The 17,786-nt window shown below is 47.0% G+C and overlaps 1 protein-coding gene across 2 annotated transcripts in view; it reads right to left on the bottom strand.

Moving 5' to 3' along the window:
• SUFU (SUFU negative regulator of hedgehog signaling) overlaps positions 1 to 17,786 on the bottom strand; it is a 98,886-nt gene that overhangs the window by 21,854 nt on the left and 59,246 nt on the right. The window contains exons 4-8 of one of the 2 annotated variants that reach the window (XM_090278509.1): positions 14,006 to 14,148; positions 13,072 to 13,157; positions 12,746 to 12,818; positions 9,754 to 9,910; positions 7,866 to 7,977 (exon numbers count right to left, since the gene is read on the bottom strand). In XM_090278509.1, coding sequence (XP_090134635.1) covers positions 7,866 to 7,977; positions 9,754 to 9,910; positions 12,746 to 12,818; positions 13,072 to 13,157; positions 14,006 to 14,148 — 571 coding nt within the window. The remainder of the gene's footprint in view (positions 1 to 7,865; positions 7,978 to 9,753; positions 9,911 to 12,745; positions 12,819 to 13,071; positions 13,158 to 14,005; positions 14,149 to 17,786) is intronic. The other variant, XM_090278510.1, reaches the window with a different exon arrangement.

Raw genomic sequence — 17,786 nt, 5'->3', positions numbered from 1 at the left:
GATTAGAGACTTAATGTTGGCATTTTGAAGACTCTGAGGAGGGCTATAGAGGGCAAAGAAGCTGTTCTCATTTTGTAAGCCAGCATCTTCTAGAACCTCCTTTTCACTAAACAACAAACAAAACCTCCTAAAAGAGGGAGGACCCTCCCTCTGGAGACTACTGGCCAGGCACTGCTCTGGTAGGGCACAAGGGTTTCCCTGATCACCCAGGTCTGCCCAAGATGCACTCTCCCGAGGCCCTTCTCCTCCATCAACCTCTTTGTTGGCCAGAATGAGGTACGAGGATGAGTGTCTCTCATCATTTCCTCTACCCCAAGACAGACGCTCTCAGGAGATCTGATGGGTGGTTGGTTATATGCTGCTCACTTTCCACTCAGCCTGATGCCAGGGTGCCCATTTTGTGACTTTAACCTGAGAAGTGTCATCCTTTCTTTTTCCTGGGTAGGGCAAGCTCTAACAGCTGCTATCATAGCTTTTTAACCCCCCCCCCCCCCACTATTCTTTGTAAAGTTTAAAGAGTCAAATAGTTCTATAAGGTTTGTTACAACAGTCAGCAGTCTTCTCACTACCTCCTTTTAAGGCTTTACCTATTGACTTCTCGCTACGGAAGACAAGCTTTTAGAACCCTTCCATCCCATCCTCCAGCTTCCCAAGATAAGTGCATCACAAGTTTGTTTGGATCATTATTAAGTGTTTACACTATTATACTATGCCAATGCTATTTAAAACTGAGCCGTGTAGTATATACTATGATTATGCTTCCTTTCTGGTGTAATTTTCTACTTTTCTTAGATTTACTGGTTTGGTTTTCAATGATCACTAATTCAATCCTAAATTGCCAACGTTCTACAGATAATTTTCCCACGACATTCAAATACATCAAGTATTTATCAGTATTATCTTCTTAAAGACATTTCTCCAGAGGATCCTTCCTCCAATTCAAATCAAATGCCTTGCATTCTTGCTGCCCAGCTGTCACCATGGGATCCCTCTTCGCCTTCACCTGGTCACTTCTCTGGTCTCTTTCTCATGTTGGATCCCATTTCCTGTACCCACTACGTCTTCCCCACTCATTTTCTTAAAAAGTTATTTATTTATAGAAAGATAGGAAGGGAGGAGAAAGAAAGGGAGAGAAACATTAATGTGTAAGAGAAATATCAATCAGTTGTCTCTCACACGCCCCCAACCAGGGACCTGGCCCACCACCCAGGCAAGGCATGTGCCCTGACTGGGAATCAAACCAGTGACTACCTTTCGGTTTACTGGACAACACCCAACCTACTGAGACACGCCAGTCAGGGCTCTTCCCCACTCATTTTTATGGAGCATATATTCTAGCATATTTTACTTTATTTTTTAGTGCGTTTCTCTCAGCCAAATGGTCTCTTCTATCCTGCCACCTTCTTGGGTTCCCAGGCCTTCTTTCCAGTTATCTTTTTCCTGGGAATTGGCCGGCAACTCCTCTACCTTTATTCTCTTTTACAGACTGTCCAGTGGTGAAGAGGCCTGGATCTAAAGTCAAACAACCTCAGGATCAAATCTTGGCTCTGACACTTATTCTTATTTTATTGACTCTAGATGAATCATATCATATAGCTAAGCCTCTATGCTCTAATTTGTAAAATGAGGACAATAGCAGCACACAACACAGGGCCTGGCACATGGCAATGATCAATGAAAATTGCTGGCTGGGCCACAAAAACCTGTCTCTCCCAGGATTCCTCCTATATTGGGAGCACCAAGGGGTAGTTTCCAGGATAGCTTAGAGGCACACCTTAGTAATTCAGGAATTGATCTAAAACTTTATTTATTTCTCCTTTACCACCTATCTACATAACATGTTCTATATTTACACTTCCCACTGCATAAGGTGACTTTTTATGTATCCAAAAATACCATCTCCTTCCAGTGTCAAGACAGACTCTTGGTTTCTAGTACTGCATGGTTTACAGTACATGCTCCTGGTCACCCTACCCACACTTTACAGACTGACAGAACTGTATCCATTCCCCTCTCTACCCTGGTCTTTCCAGACTGAAGTCCTAGTTTTTACATTTTAGCCCAAGGCTATTGGTCATATTCCATCAATCGCAGTAGGTGTGGAAAGGAGAGGAGCCTAACCACTAAGACTCCTTTTTTAACCACACTCCCAGTCCCGTGACTGTGGTGACGTATGCACTAGCCACACAACTCAGGGCCTTCTCCTTGGGGACACGCAGGAGCGGGAACCAGGGCATAAGGGTTGGCAACTATTCAGAAATGAAGTGGGTTTGGCCTGCTGAGCCCCGTCTAGCATGGGAGAGTCTTCCTTTTGCTTTCCGATTGCTGACGAAAGCTCTGAACTTTCCAGGGAAAGAACCAGTTGTAGGTCTGCCTTCAGGGTGGGACTGGAACAGGGTATGGGTGGGGATGAGGGTACCAGCTCACCTCCACAGTTACTGCAAAAGGTTCAATCACTCAGTCATTCTGAGAAATTCTCTGATGGGGACAATGCCAGGAGTAAAAGGCAGGGTTACTGGCAAACGAATGCTCAAATGATTAAAATATTATTGGTAAACCAGTAACTAAATGATAAAAAGCAATACTTTCACTGAGGATATCTCAAGTATGGACTGTGATGATGGAAGAGTGGGACACAGCGTGGTTGAAGAAGGCAGAGTGAGGAAACTGACATTAAGATTGAGGGATTCCTTAACTAACAACTCCTCTAGGCACCAGACCTCCATCCCCAGCCTGCACTCTGACTTGGGTAGGCAAATAGGACCCCAGCTTTCCTGAATGAGCCCACTCTAGCCAGAGCCCTTGGCTTTTCGTTTTCTGAGACACTGAGTCATTTCCTCTTTCCAGCTGTCACCTTTGAGCCTTCCTCTTCCCTTCCCTGGAGAAGTGACACATTGCTGAAGTGTTGGGTGACAATGAATATCAAGGATGGATGATAAAAATACTCCTGATTGTGCAACTTGGTGATGAGGGGATGTATTCTGGATGGAGAATTCAACATGCTGGCCATGAACTCCGAGGCTAGGGTGTTAACAATGGCCATAGCTTCATCATTTTGGGGAAGTGGAGCGAGAATGAAGTAAGTTCAAACAGAAATCCATCAAGATGAATTTGCCGTGGAGACCGTTGTTTTGCCCTTTCAAACGTGTATTTCTGAGAAAGACACAGAAAGGCAGGCACTCAGCATGACACACATGGGTCACAAAGGCCTGGGTCCTTCCTCAGCTCTGCAGGGCCTGGCTGAGGTCCTGAGAGCAGACCTATTTCTTTCAGGGTTTTCTTTTTAGTGAAAACAACCATACTTCCCCAGCATGGGAGAGGTAAGGGGAGCCAATGTGACACATGCAGGCTCCAGGCTGGCCGCTGCACTGATGCCACAGACACCTTAGAACAGGGTTACCAAGGACCACCCTGCATGCGAGCGGCGATATCAACAGCCCAGCTGTTTTCCCAGATGGATACTCACCTTCCTCCACCCAATTCACTAGGTATTTTCTTCTCTGAATTAATGTTCAAAGGCCTTAAGAATGAGCAAAATAAAACACACTTTTGTCTAAAGGATGACTCCCTAGCCAGGTCACAAACTATTCAGATTCAAAAAGAGAGGTAGCAAAGTCACCTCATGCAAGAGGCCAAACAAATAGGAGCAGAGACACTCAAAAATGTGGAGAGAAATCTATGTGTGTGTATATGTGTCCATGCTGGAGGGAGGGTACAGCTGGGAATGTCACAACAGAATTCAAAACCTTAATTGTCTAGGAAGTTAAGGCAAAAAGAAAAAAAGAAACCCTTAAAAGCTAAAATTTCAGAAGAATGAAAAACTTGGATCAGCAGGAATGGCTGCTTAGTTGGCTTTTTATTTTATTTTTATTAAAAAATTTTTTAAAAAAGATTTTATTTATTTTTAGAGAAAGAGAGAGGGAAGGAGGAAGAGAGGGAGAGAAACATCAATGTGTGGTTGCCTTTCACATGCCCCCAACTGGGGACCCGGCCTGCAACCCAGGCATGAGTCCTGACTGGGAATCGCACCAGTAACCTTTTGGTTTGCAGAATGGCACTCAATACATGAGCCACCCCAGCTGGGACTAGTTTGCTTTTTAAAGGTGCCTAACTACAAAGAGCTTCTCCTATAGTCAGGAACCTTCCCCATCAACAGATATATACACATGCATGTGAGCCCTGCCCTCTCTGGGAGGGCATGCAACCCACAAAGCTCCCAAAAGGTCTCCCAGCCTCAGTCAGTGAGTCACTGGCAGAGAGAGGAGGAGGTCCTGGGATACTCCTGCAGGTTCCCAGCATCAGAGTAACAGTTTATAGAAACATAAACATCCCCACATGATGCACTGGACACTCATATCCTCCGACTCACTGTGGTGCGGCTGGGGAGCTAAGGCCAGACTCTGTAGAACATTACATGTTTAACCAAGCAGAGAAGGTGCCCAGCGAGCCTTCCCACCCCACCCCCAGGTTCATACAAGTGTTGGCAAGTGTAGTATCTAAGCCAGGCTCTCCTCAGTGGCCCAAACTCACCTGGGCGGGCAGTGGAAGGAAGGCGCCAGCCAAGCCCAAGGAGGCTTTTCTCAACTGATCCTCCTGGGGAAAGCCAGATATAAATTTCACGGCTGGAATGCAGGGTTGTGAAATGCTGGAAGCAGCCCCAAAGAGGGCCAAGGACTCTCCTTCCGGGAAGGCAGTGGGTGGAGGGCTGGCAAGTGCTAGTGGGAGAGGAGCAGGTTGCCCAGAGGGGCCTGCTTTTCTCAGAAGCAAGAAGTAAGGCTCAAGGAAGAAAGAAATCCCCAACCTCTGAGGTGGTGGAGGGGCCAGAGATAGGGTTTTTTGTTTCAGAGCATGAAGAAAACAAGGCTTTGTGTCAAAAAGTAGTTCTGGTATAAATGAGCCAATTATGACACAGCTCATTATTTCTGGGATTTGGAAGCACAACGAGGCTGACAGCCTGTCCTTTCTAGGGTTAAATACACATAGTAAGCTCCTAACACGGGGCTTTAGCCTCGCCCCTGATGTCATGTGAAAGGTCTCTATTCATGCTCCGACTAGCTGGATGAGGCCCATCAGTGACGGTTATTACCACTTAAGAGACACGGTCTTGTGTGTCCCTCACAGGGTCCCTGATTATGGGGTGAGGAGGACCACACACCAGGTTAATGGCCGATAGGCTACCGTTAGTGCCAGCCTTTTCTAACCTTAGGCAAGTTTTCATTAGCCTCTCTGTACCTCAGTTTCCTCCTCTGTAAGATTATCTACTGCGTAGAATGACTGAGGATGAACTAAATTCATATGCTATAAAGCACTTGGAACACCACTTGGCTCGTATTAGGTACGATTTGAGTGTTAGTTGCTATTGAGGTATGAAAACAGAGAGCACCTGACTCCCCAAGTAGGCCAGAGCCCAGCTGCAATGCCCACGCCCCACTGGCTCCTATGAACTGCAGCTTCCTCAGGCCACATGCAGCCCCGAGGCCCACGCAGCAGAGCACCCCAGCCCAGGAAGGCTGACTACAGGAAAAGCAGTCCTGGAGACACAGCAAGGCCCATTTGGTTGTTCCCCCTCAGGGAGAGGAGCAAACACTGGTGCCAGCACATTTGGCGTCGGTTTCTCAGTCACAGTCCATGTGGTTTATCTGAAATGGGGGCAAGTCCCAGAGTGGGAAGCACAGATATTACTACTGTGCTTGCTTATCTGAACTGAGTCCATCGTCATCGATCCTGAGATAATAGGGAGCTAGAGTCTTGAGAGACTTGAGGGGTGAGTTGGAAAATGTTCTTGGCAAAGGAGGAAGAACCGTTTCTCAACCAACTGCTAACAAATTAGTAACCGGCACCAAGAACCTCAGAGGAAACGTCCTGATTGCCTCCAAATTGCAGGTCCCAGCACTGGGGAGACCTGACTAGGTACTTGAGCTGCAGGGAGGGGAGATACCCCAGAAGGCTGGCACCTCTGGTCTATTCCCACCCACCTCTCTAGCTCAGCCAACTTAGGCCAAAGGGTGGAGGCTGCAGCCTCTGTCCTTTGTCTACGGACAGCCTGGGACCAGGGCTGGACACGTGCATCCAATAACCCAGAGCCTTGTGCCTTCTTGCAATGTCTGGGGGGCATGGCACCTGGCAGTATGCCCAAGACAGGGAGTAAGATCTCAGACCTGTATCAGATATACAAGAGGCAAGTGGGGTGTCTCTGGCAGAGTCCCTGCCCTTCTGCCCAGAAACCCGGACCTTCCAGAGCTGGGTTTCTGGACTAAGATTGACCATAAGTTACAGGCAGTCTGCTTGAGCCTTTAAGTCTTCAAGTACCTCCCAGCCTATCACCAGTGACAATGGGGCCTAGAGGGAGAAGCCAAGCTCAGGGCATAAGAAGAAGTGTGGCTCTGGGACAAGGTCCAAATTCACAGGTGGAGTTTCCAAATGCCCCACGACCCAGCCTGGCTATCTGCTGCTGCCAAGGGAAGATCATGGTGCTTCGAGCCAGCAAACTTCGAGGTAGCTGGCTGGAGAAACCCACGGCTGGAGCTGCAACTGCTCTGAGGTGGCAGTGGGGGCTTTACTTGGCTCTTGCCAAAGAGCTCAGTTCTCATGGCTTCTGCACGGTGAGCCCTCTTGGGCAGGCCTATCCTCAGAATAACCCTCCTGACTTCATAGTCTGCTCCCAGGTGGTAGCATTAACTTTAACCAGCTAGGCCTCCCTGTTCCATCCCTGTCAACTCCTTCTCCTGCTTGTTAAAATTCCAGGGCGCCTTCGGAGCCCATATCTCATGTTCTTCCTCCTCTGAGAACCCTTTCCTGGCTACTACTGATCACACTGACTTTTCTGTAGTGTATTAAAGCACTACCACCTCTTGGGCTTGCATCTGGCGTGAGAATTGAAAGAAGTGTCTATTTTGTAAACATTGCACCTACAGCTGACTCGCACCAATGAATGAATGAATGAATTAATTAAACTGTTCATGTGCTCCCAAAAGAGCCTACCCAAGGCGGACTCCTGGGTCCTGAGCCTGCCACAATGCAAGTGTGTAATAGAGATTTTTTAGGAGAAGGACAGATTACTCTGGCCTTGCAGGAGTGAGCTGCTTCCCTTTTAGTCCAGAGCACAGCCACTTCCTCCCTGGCAGGCAAGGTTCCTGCTCTGGCCTGCCAGCTCCCAGGTCTCCCCTGCCAGCAGCTATTCCCTAGAGTTGCCTTGGGACTAAGAGTAGAGTGGGGTGCCCAGCTCCAGCCCTGCCCACCACTTGTCCCCTATCAGAGGAAAAGAGGTCAGCAGGAAACGGATCTGACCTCTCGGGTGGCCACAGTTTCTCCCAAGGGCTATGGAGGGCCCCCTGGACAGGCAGCAGAGGCCTGCAAGGGACTTCCCTTCCCTGGGCCCCACGGAAGGGAGGCAGGAAGAAGGGCCTCAGAAGCAGGCGTCCAGTATGGGGCTGGCTAGACAGGGAGGCCCCTGGGGTTGCAGCTATCAGCCGGAGACCAGGCTCCAGGAAGGAAGGAAGGGCAACTCTGGTTGAGGCTGAGATAAGGAGGGGAGCTGTGCTCAGCACAATGGGCTCCCACAAGGCTGAGAGGCCCCAACTCAGATTTTGCCCCAATTTGGCCTCCCATCTGCTCACACATCCCATATAAATATTTACTAATGTTTATATTCCTGCTTTGCTGGGTCCCCTCTGAGGCTCTTCTCTATGACCGACAGATCTGTGTTCCCCAGACCCTAGGCCCATCCAGCAAGGGCTGTCAGCATTGTTCTCTCTCATGCAAGCCACAGAAATAGGCTCTTTAGGACAAAATTATCCCCTTGCCCCAGTCCCAGGACACTAATGTCCAGAAGCTATACTAAGCCCCTCCGTGGGTAAGAAACTTACGGGGTCCGGTCATGGGTGAGGCCATTCTGCCGCTGAGGGTTGATTGGTGGAAGGACGGGTTTGCTGTTGATCTCAAGTCCTCTCCTCAGGGTCTCCCGGATCTGCTCCGTGTCTGCAACAACACCGCTAAGTTGCCTGGTGGCCCCTGGGCTCCCAGCATCCCCCAACCCTGCTCTTAGAACCTGGTTTTGCAGATGCGCTGGGGGAAGGCCCCCGTGAAGGCCTCCAGAGCCTGCTTGAGGCAGCGCTGTGAGAGCTGAGTGAGCACAGAGTGAGGACAGAGGGCTGATAAAGGCATCAAGTTCTCAAGAAACTTTTGGTCCAAAGATTGCCATTCTTGTAGAAGACAAGGGGGGGCGCCCCTCTGGACTTCAGAAGGGCACCCACCATTGTCCTTTCCCATCCTGCTTTAACCTTAACACAGTTTCAGACAGTGACTGCCTGGAACCACCCACAGATTCTGCCCACTGACATGGATGCCAGTAGGACTGCAGGTGCCCTCCACGAATGGTCAGGTGTCTCTTAGACAAGTTTCTGGGTTCTGGGCGGCCAGCTGGTATCTGTGGAGGTCATCTTCCCACCTTGGCCCAGGGTACCCTGCCTCTCCATGGGTCTGACAAGCTCCAGGAGATAAGAGAGGAGTCCCCTGGTGGGATTATTTCTTTGCAAGGTGCTCTGCTGATCTTTGGGTGAAGACTACTAGTCTGGTTCCCTATACTGAAATTTTGGTTGAAGATTTACATCCACAAACTGTAAACACACACAAAAAAGCAAATTAACATTGGTTGCTCAAATGATAGGCTTAGAGTGGAAGATAGAAGTGATTCTTAACTTTTCTGCTTGACTTATTAAGGTAACATGGGTTCCTTTTGTAATTAAAAAAATATCCAATAATGGTGCCACTTTGGACAAGACTATGAATTCCTCCTTAAATTATCTCTTTTGTCAAAAGCAACTGAATAATTCTAATAACTGTATATGTTCTCTTGGAATATCCCATGGCCTTGGCACACCGTTAGAACAAGCAGGAAGGAAACAAAGGGTCAGATATTTGTATTAGCGGTTTAAGTTGTCATTTATGGAAAGAGAAAACCTTTCGTTAAGTGTTATCACATATGTTGGTATTTTATTCAGGACTATAGGTATCTTCATCTTCAAAAAAAAAAAAACGGTAGAGGAATAGAGAAAAGAAGCAGAAAAAGAAGCTGTAACACATATATTTTGTAAAAAGCTGTTTTTCTTTTGTAGTTAGTTATGGATGCCCTTTGCTAAAAACAACAACTGTTTCTATAGCCAAGACCAACAGGATGACCTTCCAACAAGAAAGCCATATTCTTCTCCTCCAAGGCCTTACTCGGAACACAATGGGTACAGGGTCCCCTGCCCACCGCCCCTAACACTGCATCTACAGGACAGTGGGGCAGGGAAGTTTGCAAGCTGGCCTCACACTCAGGCCTCGCTTGTCTAAGGCCTGGGAGGGCCTGAGGCCAGAGTGATCCTTGGGTCTGGCATGGCTTTCAGACCAGAGCTGGGCCCTGTGTCAATTCTGTGGGTGGCCAACGCTTGTTCTCTTGTACTTGGGTGGACTGTGGCCTTTTCCTGTAACTGTTCTATGGCTTCCACTCACCTCTGTGACCTCAGACTGTGAGGGAGAAATCTAAAGCACAATGGTCACTGCTGGTGGTGCATTTGAAACATACACAGGAAACAGGAGAAATGGGTCAATAAAGCTCCCTTAATTCCACCCTGCTGGAAGACTTCACATGCTGTTTAAATTGTGCCAAGAAATAAACTATTGAACAGGCCGTTTATGCTAGAGACCCAACTTATAGAGCCTGACAACTAGGCCTGGGGAGAGGGAAAGAGGAAGGCCAGTGCAGGCTCCTACCTTTGCCAGAGAGCCGCCGGGGTTGCGTGCCTATGCAGATGCTCCGGCTGTCTTCGTCATCCTCAGGGGGCCGGCTCAGGTCATCCCAGGCACACTTGGCACTGACACCGCTTAGATTGGAGCCGTCCGTCTCGATGCCCTTATCAACTCTCTCCTGCTTGTAAAGAACCAAAGAGTCAGAGTTCCTTCAGTGAAGCTGTAGCCTGAGGTCAACACCACCTTTCCAGTATTTACTGAGCCCTTGTTGGTGCTGAGTCTGGGACAAGTGATACAAGAGCAGGATCTATGACCTTGTTCTGTCTTGGTTACTAACACATGACAGTCTCTGCCAGCCACCGGACTCCTCCAGGGGAATCAGGGATTAGGAGAAGCCAGGAAGAAGGAAAATCCCAAGGGAAGCTTTTCTATCACCAACCTTTCAGTAAAATGACCTTCACAACCATTTCAGAGCCTCAACTCTGCCTACCATATGCAGGCCTGTGTTGCCGACGCGGCAGAGCCAGGAACTACTTCCCTGAGGAAGGGCACAGTCCTTCCTCTCCTCCCATCACCCAGGAAGACCACTCCACCCCTACCCCCAGTTGCTGCTACAGAGGACAGGGTGGAAGCTGGCCACAGGCAGGAGAGGCCAGAAGGGACCAACGTCTCCCTGGTTCCACATCTGCAGTTTCCGCTTCTAACAGCAGGGGGTGTGGTCACACAGCGAAGCACCACCAGAGTCAGAAGGGCAGGGCTTCCTGCATTGCTGACTTGTTTGGCAAAGGACTCTGGATGAAGTTCCATTTATTTCCTGGAATGAAATGGGGGTCTGGACGACACTGACCCTCTGCAGACCACACCAGAGGCCCTGCTTTTGTGCAGGCCTTGGCACTATTGAGTCCAAACCCTCTTCAAATGGCCTCGCCAAATACCTCGTGGAAGAGTTGTACCCCAACACCCCTGGGGTTTCTGGTAAAACATAGTTAGTTCTGTGATATTGGGCTTTGGATTAAAGATCATCTGAAAGGCTCTAGCAACCCTGCTCCTAACAACCATGTGGGCCAAATAAAGCTCCTGAGTGAGCACCTCGATAGGAGTCTGCATGCTCTTCTCCCCAGGCCTCCAAAGGCACCAAACTGGCTGCTGGTCGGCCAGGGAGCCTATCTGGGGAAGTGCAAGGTACGCTTACATTTTTTTCTGGAGACCAGGCCATGCCCTGGATGCCTCCTTCTCATCAGTCACACTGTCCTCCTTTCCAGCACTACCATTAGCCTGGGCAAAGCTGGGATTCTGAGCAGGGACAGGGACAGGCTGACGACAGGGAGCAGCTCTGTGCTCCAGGCAGGACATGTGGGCCCTAGTCTGCTCAGAGTCAAGCCTGAACTTTTTCCTTTCTAAAGGCCACCTGAGGCCCCTCACTGAAGCAAAGAGCTAATAAAGACACCTCTTGGCTCAAACAGCTAAGACAACTTATTTTATAAGCAAAAAGAGAAAGAGTTAAGACCCAGAGAAGGCTAAGGACTTATTTAAGCACACAGCTAGCCAGTGGTAGAGCTTGGAGCAAAGGAATAGGAGCCAGCTCTAAAATGAACCACCGCTGGCAAATGTGAGCACAGAGAGGTTCCCACATGGCGCACAGAGCCACCAGGAAAGAAAGCTGGACTTTCTCACCAAGGTCCGCCTGCTTGCTTTTAAAGACCACTAGGTGCTCTTGGTCCTGTTGGCTGGTCTCAGGGGAGCCTAAAGATTAGGAAGAGAACCATTCTTGGCATGCAGAGAAAGGACAGGCTGCTTACCCTACTAGTTCAAAGGACCATGTTCTTTCTCAATACTTGGCACTTATGACAGAAGCAAAACAACAGCCCACAGTGTCCCATGCTGGATCCCAGTGTGGCTGTAGAACAAGGGCTTAGGGAAACATACCCCTTGGTGGTTCCTGGTTCTTGCATAAGCAGAAGCTACAAGGAAACCAAGTTTAAAGTAGAGATAACAGAGAAACCTGGCAGCAATTTGAAAACTTCAGTGTTACAAGCACTAGGAAAATAGAGGAGCATCGTCTGTAAATGAGTAGGGTTTCTACCCAAGAACTCAGAGGTCTGCAGTAAAGAATGCAGGAACTGCTGGCTACATTTCCACCTGCTACCTCTTCCCTGCTACTTTTTGTCCCTCCTAGAGGAAATGTAACTCCTGGCAGCTGCCTGTGGCCTACCAGTTTTACAGAGGCATAAGAGATGACAGGGGGTAGGAGGGTAGAGGCAGACACATGTCAGGCATATTATGAGTTGTCTGCTGCTCCTGCTTTGCAGCAGCCCATAAGAAAGGAAATTACGCTCTATGTGACTTTCAAAATCCACCTGCATGCAAAAAGAGTGCTTCTTCTAAAACAACAAAGATGACACTGAAACTTTATAGCTGGGCCATGTGGGTGGGCAACTGCAGGCCCGTATGTATAAATACTTCCTTTATACACCACGAAACACCAACCTACCCAAGGAGGGAGCTGGTGTCTGCTCAAGAAGGAAATGTATTTAAAAAGGGTATTAAGATCACTAGACCAATCAGGGCTCCCCACTGCAGCTGGGTTGTGCAGGTCAATATCACCCATTCTGTTACAGGGTGGTGGTGGCAGTAGTGGGACGGCTCCCTAAAAGAGAGGTTATGTTCTTTACAGAAGGGGAAGTGGGACGGTCAATACTGGGCAAGCAATATCAACTACATTGATTTAGTTGCTGGTGATCTTATTTTTTTTAAGTCCGGTTTATTGATATATGACTTGCATACAATAAAATTATCATTTTTAAATGCAAAAATACATGTGCCTGAGACCACTTTTCCTGTCCTGAAATCTGCTCCCTCATGCGCTCTGCAGAATTCAGGGGACAAGTTCCAATTCACGCCGTATTTCTACTCACTCACAAAAAAAGCTCCTCCATTTTCCCAGGATGAAAGCAGTGTTATTTGGAAGAGGCCTAGGCACAGTGTGCTAGAAAGGTTTTCCTCACTCAAGACATACTTGCAGGTGTGGATCGATCTCAAATATGGTCTCTCCCCTCCGCATGTCAGTTATCAGCCAGGGGCCGCCAGCGCTGTGGACAAAGAAAGGGGGCAGGAGGGTCTGGGCTGGGCCTACAGCCTGCCCTGTTTGTTTGCTGCCCCAGAACACAAGGCAGTGGTTAGTGGTCAAGGGCCATCAGGGAGCAAGTTGTCAGAAAGCCCTGATGTGAAAAACCGGTGCCTGAACAGCAATGTAGGGAAAACCCACATGTGGGGGAAGGAGGGAGTCCCACCCCCAGGCCTGGGGAACCAGGCACCCACCTGGTAGGAAAGGGATGTACTCACATGGGCACTGTCCGCAGCAGCTCCAGGATGCCCTGCCCATTCCACTGCTGGGCTGCATGGAGCTCCTCAGTGCAGACGCCAACAATCTGAGACCCAGGGACAAGATGCCATTGTGTGTTAATGGCTGCTCCTCCCACCCATCTAGGAGGTCAGCCACCCAAGCTCTGTCAGTGTCATCTCAAGTGATGGGACTACAGGCAGGATCTGTGCTCAGGGGCTGGTGCATCCAAAACGGGATGCTTCCCTTAGGACGAAACAGTTGCCTGGCCAGGATAAGAATGGGTCCACAGATGTGGCATTGAGGCCTGATTCTTGTCCTGCTGTGATAGATCAGGTGTCTGGTGACACAAAGTCTAACCCTAGACTGTGGAGGAGAAAATCAGGGCCCTGTCAACTTTGATGGGTCCTGAGCCCATGTCTATAGAAGCAGGGGAGGTCCAGGGAGAGGCTCCTGCCCAGTCTAGAACCATGGGGAATGTAAGCAGGAGATTTGGAGACTCCTTATGCCAGAAACGACAACCAAAGGGCCCTACCACTGGCAGAAAAGCTCTCTTCCTTATCAGGGACCGAGCCTTTTAGTAAATCTCAAGGGAAACAACTGATTCTTCACACAGGCCCTACCAGGATTACAAGGAGGCCTTCTGCAGCTGGGAGGCTGCATGCCCGAAGCTGCACTCCTGCTAGAGCTCCTGTGCCTGCAGCTGCCTGCGTCTTAGCTAGTTTGCAGATATACCCCATCACCACGCTTCAGCTACAACCATTCTCTCCTACCCAATGGCCCCTTCCCTTTCGCCCTCCTCCCATCTCAGCAGGTTAAACAAGACTATCTGAATTGACCTGACAAACCTTCAGAGGGAGTTCCCTTCAATTCCCTTACCCAAACCCTCCTGCCCTCCACAGGGAAGCTCAAGCCCATGTCCACCCTGTGCCTCACCTGGAGGAAGGTAACTACCCCAAAGGGTGTCTGCACGGGTTGCATCTGCGGGTCCTCTGTCAGCAGCATGTGCTGAATTCTTGACTCACTGTTATCCAAAGGGCTGTGCCAAGACACATGGTCCCCACTGCAGAAGGTGTTCTCTGTGGGAGAGACAGGAGGATCCTCGGTGTCTGACGCCCTGCATCCAGACCTAGAGCTCAACCTGGGATCTGAGAAGCCCCGGCTGGGAGGCTCCCCAGGCTCCCATGGCAGCCCCTGTGAAGGAGGGGAAACACTCACAGATGACAGCAAAGAGCATGGGTTTTTCCCCCACCCCCAACCCCAACCCCAAGGTGCTCCTGCTGGTCAATTCTGCCAGCCATCAACGGAAAAGGACAGGCTGCTAGTGGGCATGCTCACTTGGCCTGGCAAGTCCAAAGCTTTCTGGCATCTGCTCCACTTCCCCAGCACCTTCACTTGTTTGAGGCAGGGGGTGGGGACGCCAAGATTGGGCCTACCAAGGAAGAATAAAGTACTTTATTGTGGGGCCACCTGAACCCAAGTCCACAGGGAGACTGGAGGGCAGTGAAAGCCTTTCATCTTGGAAAAACAGACCAGGGTTTATGTGTTGCTGAAACTGTGCTTAAAAGAGAACACCTAACCTTGCAGGGCCTTTGAGATCTGTCAGCAGTTTCCCCTAAGTAGATAGATTTAGGGAATAGTTCCTCAAGGAGGAACACTGGAGGCCTGAACTAAATGCAAGTCTGAACTGGGCCTCACGCACCTCGGCAGAGATCTTCAGTCGGGTGTGGTGGCTGTTTCCATGAGGACACAGACATTGTGCCCAGGCTGCCCAACAGAAATGTGCAAATGTGGCCACCTCATGGCCTTACTAATAAACTTCACACGGGTCCATTACTTAAGAAAAATTTAAAGTAGCAAGAGCACAAGGGAAAAACCACCCATGTGGTATGGAGTCTTACGCCACCCCTGACCCTTATCTTGGGTGCCCTTCCAAAGGAACTCTGCTTTTATCAGCCTATATGCAACTGCAGGTTCTTTCTTTTCTTTTTTTGTCTTCTAACACATATGATAGCATGCCATTTTGTACATGTCATGTATTTTGGAATCATTTCACATGAGCACACATAAAGCTACATCATTCCTCAAATGGCTGTATGCTAGTTCACTGTGGTCTATCACATATGATCTGGGAATCTCAACAGCTGATATCCCTTTACTTTTTATCAATATTTGGAGCAAGACAGAACACACACACACACACACAAACACACGCACACACACACACAGACTAAAGGCCTGTGAAAGTTTCTACTCTCCCTTGTCTTGGTATGAACACTAACTTTCTCCAGTGTCAGATGAAGTTCCACACCACTTTTTCTAGAGGTTATTGGTCCTAAACTCAAAAGCACTGATTTAGGAAGGAGAAAAAAGACTTCTTTCTCTAAGAGACATGGAATAATAAAGGGGAGAGAAGGCACAGCTCCAGGTAGAGCCAACTAGAAACCTCCAAATCTCCAAATTCCTGCTGGACCCACTCTTCCCAGATTCCCTCTCCTTTTACAGAAGTGCATGTCTATTAGTAGCTTGCATTATCTACAGCTTAGAAACAATGCAACAAGTAAAAAGGCTGAATGAGTAATTAAAAGCTTCCTCCACAATAAAAGGTCCAGGCCCAGATGGCTTCACTAGTAACTCTACCAAACACTTAGAGAAGAATTAATACCAATTCTTCACAAACTATTCCAAAAAAATCAAAGAAGGAATAACACTTCACAATTAATTCTATGAAGTCATTAATACCCTGACATCAAAATCAGACAAAGATACTGCAAGAAAAGAAAGCCATAAATTAATATCACAAAAATCCTCAACAAAATATAGGCAAGCTGAACACAGCAACATACAAAAAGGGTTATACACAATGACCATGTGGGATTTAACCCAGAAATGCAAGATTGGTGTAACATAAGAAAATCAATGAAATGCACTCTGTCAATAGAATAAAGGTTTAAAAAACCCCGCAGACACAGAAAAAGCATTTGGCAAAATTCAATACCCTTTCATGATAAAAAACACTCAAACTAGGAATAGATAGGGATTTCCTCAATCTGTTAAAAAGCATCTACAAAAATCCTACAGCTAATATCATACCTGATGGTGAAAGACTGAATTATTTTCCTCAAGAGCAAGAGAGAGATTCCCACTCTTACCACTTCTATTCAATGTTGTGTTAGAGGTTCTAACCAGGGCAATTAAACAAACGAACAACAACAAGAAAAGAAAGAAAGAAAGAAAAAGAAATAAAAACCTAGGTTGCTTGGAAAATAAAATAATTTGTATTATCAGATGACATGATTTTACATATAGAAGTCCTAAGGACCCCGCTAAAAAACTATCAGGAAAACAAGTTCAGCAAAGTTGCAGGGTACAAAAACAATGTACAAAAATCACTTGTATTTCTATACACCAGCAATACACAACTGGAAAGTAAAATTTAAAAACTTCCATTTATAGTAGAATAAAAAAGAATACAATGCTTAGGAATAAATTTAATAGAAGAAATGTAAATTTTGTACTCTGTAAACTACAAAATATTACTGAAAAAAATTAGAGAAGAACTACATAAATGGAAAGTTATTCAATGTTCATGGGTCAAAAGACTTAATATTATGAAGACGGCAATACTGCCCAACCTGATCAACAGATTCAATTCAATCCCTATAAAAAAAAAACAAAAAAAAAACCAACATCAGATGCCTTTTTTGCAGAAATGCCTAAAATTCCCGTGAAAATGTAAGGAGCCAAGAATAGCGAAAACAATCTTGAAAAAGACAAATAGAGGTGAAAGACTTAATCTTTCCAATTTCAAAACTTGCTATAAAGCTACAGTTATCAAGACAGTGTGGTACTGGCATAAGGATAAACATCTGATCAATGTAACAGAATTCAGAGACCAGAAATAAACCCTCATATTTATGGCCAATTAATTTTCAACAAGAGCGCCAAGACAACTCAATCTAGGAAGAATAGTCTTTTTAGCAAGTGGTGCTGAAACAACTGGATATCCACATACAAAAGAATCAAGTTGGAATACTTCCTTACATTATAAGCATCAATTAATTCAAAATGAATGATAGGCATAACTGTAATAGCTGAAATTATAAAACTCTTAGAAGAAACATAGGAGTAAATCTTCTGACCTTAGATCAGGCAATGGTTTCTTAGATAGACACCAAAAGCACAAGCAACAATACAAATTAATTGGACTTCATTAAAATTAAAACCTTTTGTGCTGCAAACAGTACCATCAAGAAAATGAACAAAAATGCAAATCAAAACCACAATGAGATACACTTTACAACCATTACGATGGCTATTATAAAACAAACAAAAAAACAACCCAAAAAATAGTAAGTGCTGGTGAGAATGTGGAGAAACTGGAACATTTGAGCACTGTTGGAGGGAATGCAATCACTGTGTAAAACAGTATGGTTGTTTCTTTTTTTTTTTTTTTTTTTTTAAGTATATTTTATTGATTATATTGTTACAATAGTTCCAATTTTTTTTCCCCTTTGCTCCCCTCCGCCCAGCACCCCCCTTCCCCAACAATCCCCTCTCCAAGTCCATGCCCATGGGTCGTACATACAAGCTCTCCCGCCTCACCCTTTCATATATTCTTCTTCTTCTTTTTTTAAAATTAATTAATTAATTAGTTAAATATTTTAACAATAAAAAATAACAATTCCTCCCTCTCAGACTTAAGACCCTTTACAAT

This window comes from Furipterus horrens, unplaced genomic scaffold, assembly GCF_987537825.1.
Source record: "Furipterus horrens unplaced genomic scaffold, mFurHor1.1.pri manual_scaffold_5, whole genome shotgun sequence".
NCBI lineage: Eukaryota > Metazoa > Chordata > Mammalia > Chiroptera > Furipteridae > Furipterus > Furipterus horrens.
This window is presented reverse-complemented; position numbering and strand designations above follow the sequence as displayed.